Below are 7,667 nucleotides of genomic sequence, written 5' to 3'. Positions count from 1 at the left end.
CTGCCACCACACAGAGAGGCAGAGACCCCCCTCCGAAGGTCATTCATTCCACAGAGATAGGAAGAAGAGAGGAGGAGGGAAAACTCAGCGGACTGGCACTCGTGAGCTTGACCGCGCCACTGCTACACGGTGCTCACCACATTATCTGAGTCTGTCTGCTCGTTTTCTTAGATGGTTTCTTCGCTGGCGTTACTGCCGACAGTGCGCGCGCGTCATCTTTTGTTTGCCCGTCGTCCGCCAAGAGCGAGAAGGAAGGAGGGAAGGCGGTGAAAGACACACACACACACACACACACACACGTGCACACTTGCATACGTAGGCCACCGCGAAAAAATGGAGAAGTATACGCAGTTGAAGGTGCTCGGCAAGGGCAGCTTCGGCTCCGCCTGGCTCATCCAGCGCAATGCAGATCGCGCGCAGTTCGTGGCGAAAGAGGTTCGGCTTGGTGGCTTGAAGCCTGCGGAGCGAGAAAGCGCGCAGAAGGAGATCGATATGCTGCGCACGCTGAACCACCCAAACATCACCCGCTACGTTGACCACTTTGAACACAAGGGCTCGCTTTTCATTGTCATGGAGTACGCCAACGGCGGTGACCTGTACATGAGGATCAAGCAGCAGCAGGGCCAGCTCTTCTCGGAGAAGGGGATTCTGCAGTGCTTTTCGCAGATCTGCCTGGCGCTGTCGTACATGCACGAGCGCCGCATCCTCCACCGCGACCTCAAGACGCAAAACGTGTTCTTGACCAAGGACGGCGTTGTGAAGGTCGGTGATTTTGGCATCAGCACTGTGTTGCGCAACACTTATGAGTTGAAGCACACGATCTGCGGCACCCCCTACTATTTCTCGCCGGAGCTGTGCCTCAACAAACCCTACAACAACAAGAGCGATGTGTGGGCACTCGGGTGCATCCTGTACGAGATGACCACCCTGAACCACGCCTTCGACGGCAGCAACATGAAGGCGTTGGTGCAGAAGATTCTCAAGGGCGTGTACCCGCCGATCCATCCCATGTACTCGAGCAACCTGTCGCGACTCATTTCTTCCATGCTGCAGATTGACCCTCACAAGCGGCCGAACGTGTCGCAGGTGCTGGATCTCAGCTTCATTCGCGAGGCTCTAGCGGGACTACGGGAAGAGGTGCAAGTGGCACGCGCAGACCGCCGCTCCGTCGTCTCGGTCGAGGAGCGGGCGCACATGCAGGAGGCCGCGGCCCGGCGCAAGGAAGAGTACCGCCGGAAGGAACTGGAAGCCGCGGCAACTCTGGCTAAGGCGCAGCAGCAGCAGCAGGCCATCCTCATGCAGCAGCAGCTCGAGGGAGAGGAGCGGCGGCGCAATTTAGTGGAGCAGCAGAGGCGACTCCAGCGGCAGCAGGAGCTTGCCCTGCAGGAACGCAAGCGTGCCCTGGACGAGCGAGTGCGGGAGCAGCGCAAGCTGCAAGGGCAAAAATCCAAGGCGGACGCCAAGGCGCATCACCATCGTGAGAAGCAGTGGGACGACAACATGAAGGAGCAGGTAATCGAGGAGCAGCGCCGCCGCGAGGCTGAGGAGCACCACCCTCGCTCTGACTGCCAGAGCCCCCCGCAGCTGCAACAGGAGCGGCTACAGCAGCAGCAGGAGCAGTCCGCCGCGGAGGCGTACCGTGAGATGCGACGACAGGCAGCAGCAAACAAGCAGCGCTGCTACCGAGAGTCTGTTTTTCCGGGCGGAGCACCTTGCTCGCAGCAGCGACAGCAAGACGAGTCTTCAGCAGTGCCGCCCGGACAGCCGCCACCGCCGCGCACCCCTCCCTCGAGCAGCCATTACTGCTCGCGCAAGATGACGCCAGAGGAGCTGGAGGATGCGCGGTCACAGGCGTTTTGGCAGATGCGGCGCGAGGCCATGGATAACCGAAAAAAGATGCTGGGCCACGACGTCACAGACACCGGCGAGCCACGGGCACCGACGTCGGCGGAGGCCGCGCCTGGCGCCTCGCCGGCTTCCTCGAATGGCAAGAGCGCATCCGTCGCTTCAGTCCCTGCACCGCCGCAGATGAGTACGCTGCCTCCACCATCGTCAGCAGCAGCGGAAGAGACGAAACCGACAAAGAAATCGATGTCGCGCAAGGATAAGTTCACACCAGAGAGCACGGGCGCACAGCTGCCGGCGCCGTCGCCAGCACCTGCAGTGCTGCTGCCTCCTGGCGCTGCCGCTGCCGCCGTGCCGCAGGAGGTGGATAACGGCATGACGCCGGATGGAGAGGAGGGGCTGCACAACTTCTTGAACGGTGAGGCGGCGGCTGCGTCGCCGACGGAGGCCGAGGACCGCCGGCGAGACGACGACTACAACGCGCTGGATACGGTCATTGGCGAGACGTTGAAGGCGGATCGCAAAAAGAGCTTCAAGGACGACTTCGACGACGCCGCCTTCGGCGAGGCGACAGACTCCAGTAGGCTGGTGCTGGACGGTAAGACGTTCCACCTGCCGAATGTGAGCGCCACCGACCCGCTCATGCACCGCATCGAGTCCCTGCGCATATTCCTCGAGAAGGAGATGGGCGACGACGACCTCATCAAATGCTACCGAGCCATGAACAACATCTCTGCCAGCGATGATGAGGTAATGCACCAGCTGCAGAGCGCGCTGCCACCGTCGAAGCAGCGCTTCATCCCGCTAGTCGCGCATCTCGTCGTGTGCGAAGACGCCTTCAACCGCCAGGGCGCCTCCTCCTCCGCCTCCGCCTCCGCAATCGGGCTTTGAGCGGTGCGCGCACCCCGCATGTATGGGCTTGCGTACGTGTTGGTGTTGGTATGCGCATGTGCGCGTACATCTGTGCGTTGGATGCCAAGCCTCCAATCCGCACGCGCATTCACAGCGCACGGCCTTCCTCCTCTCTCACCTTCATCCTAAATCTGCATTGTTCTTCTTTTCCTCTGTGTGTGTGTGTGTATGTGTGTGACGTTGCGTGGCCCGGGTCTTGTGCCCTCTACCTCCCTCCCTCCAACTCTCTTCACGTGTACACTGCTCATGATGTTTCTTTGTTTTTTAGCTACCTCTTCTGTCTTGCAACACCACAGGCGGATGTGTCGTGGTGTCTGTGTTTGTCTTTGTGCGTGCAACGTAGAGGTAAAGCCTGCTGTGGGGTGCAAGGGGAGAATGACAGGCACTGCGAGAAGAAGCGCAGCCATGGTTGCATAGTAGGCATGCAGTGCAATACGGGTGGGTTAGGCGAGGGTGCGGGCCGACGTGCGCACTCCGTCACAGTGACTGATGCAGACAAGGCGCAGGGGCGCCGCTTCGACCTTTTCGTGTGCTTCGTTTCCCACTTGTGCACCCACGCTCCACCCTTCCACCCCTTCCCTCCGCATGACATTATGTATTTGATAGTGATGACGGAGGGGGTTTTACATTGGTGTATATATGTGTACATGCATCTGCATCTATGCATGTGCCTGCGTGTGTAGGATTTGTTATTGTGCGCGTGCGTATTTGGTGCGTGCATTGATGCGTCGATGTGCCTCTTGAGTGCGCCGCGGCTCTGCGGTAGGCTCGAAATCCTCTTCTTGACCTTCCTTTATTTGTATTGCTGCCATCTGCTCCCTGTTGCATCTCCGATGCAGGATGATGGGCGGTAGGTCCACGGGCGCGTATACGCATGCTCACGTGTGGCTACATGTCACCTGACGCGCACCTACGTAGTCACGCACGCAGCACACCAAGACCACTTCCGCCGCTATGGCCACTATTATCATCACCGTCTCTCCCTCTCCGTGTTTGTTTGCCTGTGCCCTCCTCCCCTTCCCTCCTTCCCGGATACGCACGCGCGCACTCACGGTATCATCTTTATCCCTTGTGCTTGCCTGTTCGGCTCCTTTTCTCCATTTCCGTTTGCCCGATTCTTTCTGACCCTCTCCCTGCCCCCCCCCCTCCTCCTTCTCCTCCCCGTATACTCTCTACGCCATATATGCTGTTGCTCTCGCGTGTGCGTGTGTGTCATTATACGGATGCCTGTGTGTGTATGTGTCGTGGCGTGGTCTTTCACCTCTTCTTCTTGTCGGTGTTCCTCCCTCATCAGCCGAGCCCTACGGCTCTCTTGCCATCTCTCCTCCTCAACCCTTCCCTGCCTTTCCCTTGCCTGCCTGTGTGCTTTTGTAGTGTAGCGTACTCGGCATGGATGTCTGCATGTGCCTTTCTCTGCAAATGGGAGGCTAGTGCAGGAACACCCATGGACACGCAGGATAGATAAATACGTGATGCTCCTCCTCTGCAGCTTAGTGGGGATCGATACACGCACACCTATGCGCATAGTGACATGCAACATCAACAGCGACGCCTAGATCTGTACTCTCATCTGCCCTCCTCCCCCATCCCCGCCTATCCATCATCACGATCACACACCTCCGCCTCTCTGCCTTCCCAAACATCGTCATTTCTTCCCTCTTTCACGGACGCAAGTGGAAGGTAATTCGCGCCCGCACGCGTGCATATGTGGAACAAAGAGGGACACACAGCGTCGCTCTCTTCTGCCTCCCCCCCCTTCACTCCACTCCACAATAGCCGCACTTCTGCACATCATTGCTCAGCCTTGCGTTCATCAGTCCCTTCCCCCTCCTCCCCCACTCCTTTACTAGGCTCACGGGCCATAACACGATACGAACTGTGAGGAAAACACACCGCCAAGGTGGGTGCACTTTACGGTTTCTGGCGTGAGCGGTCCAGACACGCGGGGGGGGATTATCGCCTTGCATAACAGAGATCGCCTTTGAAGCGGGCGAGAAACAAGCCACGGCGACACGCGTCTGGTGGGGTGCCCGTAGCGGTGGCGTCCCACCCCCTCCCTCCCCGCCGTTCTCCGCTTCTAACTCATCCGACACATGCGCACATCTTTATAGCAAAGCGTTGCGATATCGCAGGTACCAATAGACCCAAGGAGGAGAGGGTATACGCACGCACGCATACACGGACACAAGCGTGCAGGGAGGCAGCGCACTCAGACACTCCATCATTGATACGGGCTTCTGTGCGTGGACTCCTGCATTGTATTTGTGAGGTAGCAGTAGCAGCAGTCCTAGTGAACGTGGTCGTGTGCGCGTGTGCGTGGCGGTGCACGTGCTTACACCCCCTCGCCAAAGTGTAGCGGTTGAGCCACGGACGGATGCAAGTCAGCTGCGCCGGACCCAAACCCTGCCCCGCTGCCTTATCCTTTTCGAATCACTCCCTCTTTTCTTTCGCCTTTGCTGTTGTGCTTCGACAGACCCGCGCTAACCCTCCCCGAAGATGCGTCGCGGCGCCAAGTGCCTCGCCGGCGCGGCTGCGGACGTGGGCTCACTGAAGTTCGACGTCGTCGTGGTTGGCGGCGGCGCCAGCGGCTCCCTTATTGCCGGCCGGCTGGCGATGGAGAACCTTAAGACGCTCGTCATCGAGGAAGGCGCCGATATCCGCAAGTGCCCGGAGTGGTACCACACGCTTCCCGCTAGCACCATCGCCCACCGCCTGGCTCAGCGCGGCTTCGAGGCCAAGGACACTCTGACGACGCCGCAGCAGCATCCGGACGGGGTGACGAAGGCACCGGTGTGGATTCCGACGCCGCGGGTGCTGGGCGGACATGGTGTGATGGGCAGTCGCACGTGGAACCTCGGCGATGAGCGTGACTGGGAGGGGAGCCCGTGGAGCTTCCGCGAAGAGCTGCTGCCTCGCGTGCGCACCTTCGAAAACATGGAGGTGTTTGTGCCTCACCGCGGCAAGCGAGGTAAGTTCCTCATTTGCCGCCCGCTGAACTTCTCACCGTACTTTAAGGCGTTTTGCGAGGCAGCATCGCAGGATGTGCCGCTCATGAGCGAGTTCACGCGCAAGGAGTTCCAGATCGACTGCGGCTGTGGGAGGCCCGACACGTTCGTAGACCAGTCGCTGGGTGTCGCCAACACCACCCTGCAGCGGTACCTGCTCGGCACCATCAAGCTGAACCGCCCTGTTCGCGTGGAGTGCGGTGCCAAGGTGGTCGGTATCCGCGGCAGCGGCGGCAACGCGAGCACCGCTGCCGGCGTGTCGCTGCGGCGTGCAGATGGCCAGTTGGTGGATGTGGAAAGCACTCTGGTGGTGGTGAGTGCGGGTAGTATCGGCAGCGCGCGGCTGCTGACGGCGTCGCGCGGCAGCGTCGATGTGGACGCTTCAGTTGGGCAGCACTTCTGGGACATACCGCAGGTGGTGCTGCAGTACCACGTGAAGAACCGTGACAGCCACAACTGCTATCTTGACCCGCTTGTGTGCAAGGTGCTGAGGGTGGATCTTTGGTACGGACGGCCACAGCTTAGCCTCCGCTCCAGCTGGGATGACCTCATCATGTACTGGTCCTCTACCGGGTCATCGACGCCAGATGTCGAGATCCAGTTTCAGCCATTTACGCTGACGAACGATGGCACGCAGCCGATGCCGAGAGAGCACGGCTGCCAGTTCGTCGTGCGCCCCCTGCGGCCGCGCAGTCGCGGGCAGGTGAGCGCGAACGGCAGCATCGACCCCAACTACTTCAGCGATGCCGGCGACCTCGCCGCCCTGCAGAGGGGTGTCGCGTATGTGAAGGACTGCCTCGTGAAGAAGACGCCTTTTGTACCGATCATTGGCGCCCTCGCTCACGAGCGCTTTGAGTCCTCCGGCATCAACGGCGGGAGCTGCGCCGGCGCCGTCGACCCGCAGACCTGCCGCCTCAAGGGCGTGAGCAATGTGTACGTGTGCGATCACAGCATCCTGCCGAGCCCGCTAACTGGCAGTACGCTCCCTTACACGTTGGCGCTGGCGGACCGATTTGTGGACAAGCTGCTCAAGAGGCGCGATGTGAAGCACAAGGAGGCAGAAGACCCCGTTGCACAGGCAACGCGCATCGTCTATTAGGCGGCGCCTTTGGTATGGCCGCAGCTTTTACAGCTGCCAGTGTTGGGGAGCGTCGCCGTGTGGATCATTGCAGCCGGGGCGAGACTAGTTCACCAGGCGCACTTTCTCTCCGATGGCCGGGCGCATGCCCTCCGCTCGCCTGCCGCTGGCGTCTCGCTTGCCGTGCGGTCTGTGTGGATGTGCGCGCGTGCGCGTCTTCTTTCGTTCACATTCCTTAACTTGTTCTCATCAAGTTTCACAGCGGCCACATTTGCCTTAAGTATATACATATATATATGCTGTCCCTGACTCGGTGCGTGTGTCTCTTACTCCTCCTGTTGAGTGCCCTTCCTGTGGATCTCTGTGCTTGCCGGGCATGATGTCTTGGGGTACTCGTTGCTGCTGTTGTGATGGCGGTGACTTGCTGTGCATGTGTGTGAGTGTGTGTGCGTGCACTTTAATCCAAGGCCCCGCAGCTCCTCTGCCTCGTCTCTTTTCGTGCTGTTTTCGTTTTCCTTTCGAGTGACCCCTGATGATGCCGGTCATCTCAGTGCATGGTATCACAAGACCCAGTACCACCGGCCCCCTCCCCCACTTTCAACTCTCTGCGTGTGTGAGGACGGCAGTCCGGCAGCCCCTACCTAACCTTTCCCAATGCTGAGCCACTCCTGGTGGTGGTGGCAGGGCCCGGCGCCCGCAACGCAGGGAAGTTAGAGCGACCGGCGACAGCGCACACGCCTGTGCCGTCCATGTGATAGGCAGAGTGCCACGGCTACTCAAAGGTATCCCACCCCCGGCCCTCACGCTGCTTCCTGGTGTGGGGCGCC

The 7,667-nt window shown here is 60.0% G+C and overlaps 2 protein-coding genes across 2 annotated transcripts; both read left to right on the top strand.

Annotated features, from left to right (window-relative positions):
• Positions 1–333: 333 nt before the first annotated feature.
• On the top strand, positions 334–2,736 carry LDBPK_211870 (serine/threonine-protein kinase, putative; the record flags this gene model as incomplete). The annotated part of the gene is made up of 1 exon (XM_003860656.1): positions 334–2,736. One exon carries the CDS (start codon positions 334–336, stop codon positions 2,734–2,736), a length of 2,403 nt encoding a protein of 800 aa, XP_003860704.1.
• A 2,517-nt stretch (positions 2,737–5,253) lies between these two features.
• Positions 5,254–6,861, top strand: LDBPK_211860 (choline dehydrogenase, like protein; the record flags this gene model as incomplete). The annotated part of the gene is made up of 1 exon (XM_003860655.1): positions 5,254–6,861. One exon carries the CDS (start codon positions 5,254–5,256, stop codon positions 6,859–6,861), a length of 1,608 nt encoding a protein of 535 aa, XP_003860703.1.
• Between the last annotated feature and the right edge of the window lie 806 nt (positions 6,862–7,667).

Source organism: Leishmania donovani, chromosome 21 (assembly GCF_000227135.1).
Source record: "Leishmania donovani BPK282A1 complete genome, chromosome 21".
In the NCBI taxonomy this organism is placed as follows: domain Eukaryota; phylum Euglenozoa; class Kinetoplastea; order Trypanosomatida; family Trypanosomatidae; genus Leishmania; species Leishmania donovani.
Note: the sequence above shows the minus strand (reverse complement) of the source record. Positions and strands in the feature narration are given on the sequence as shown.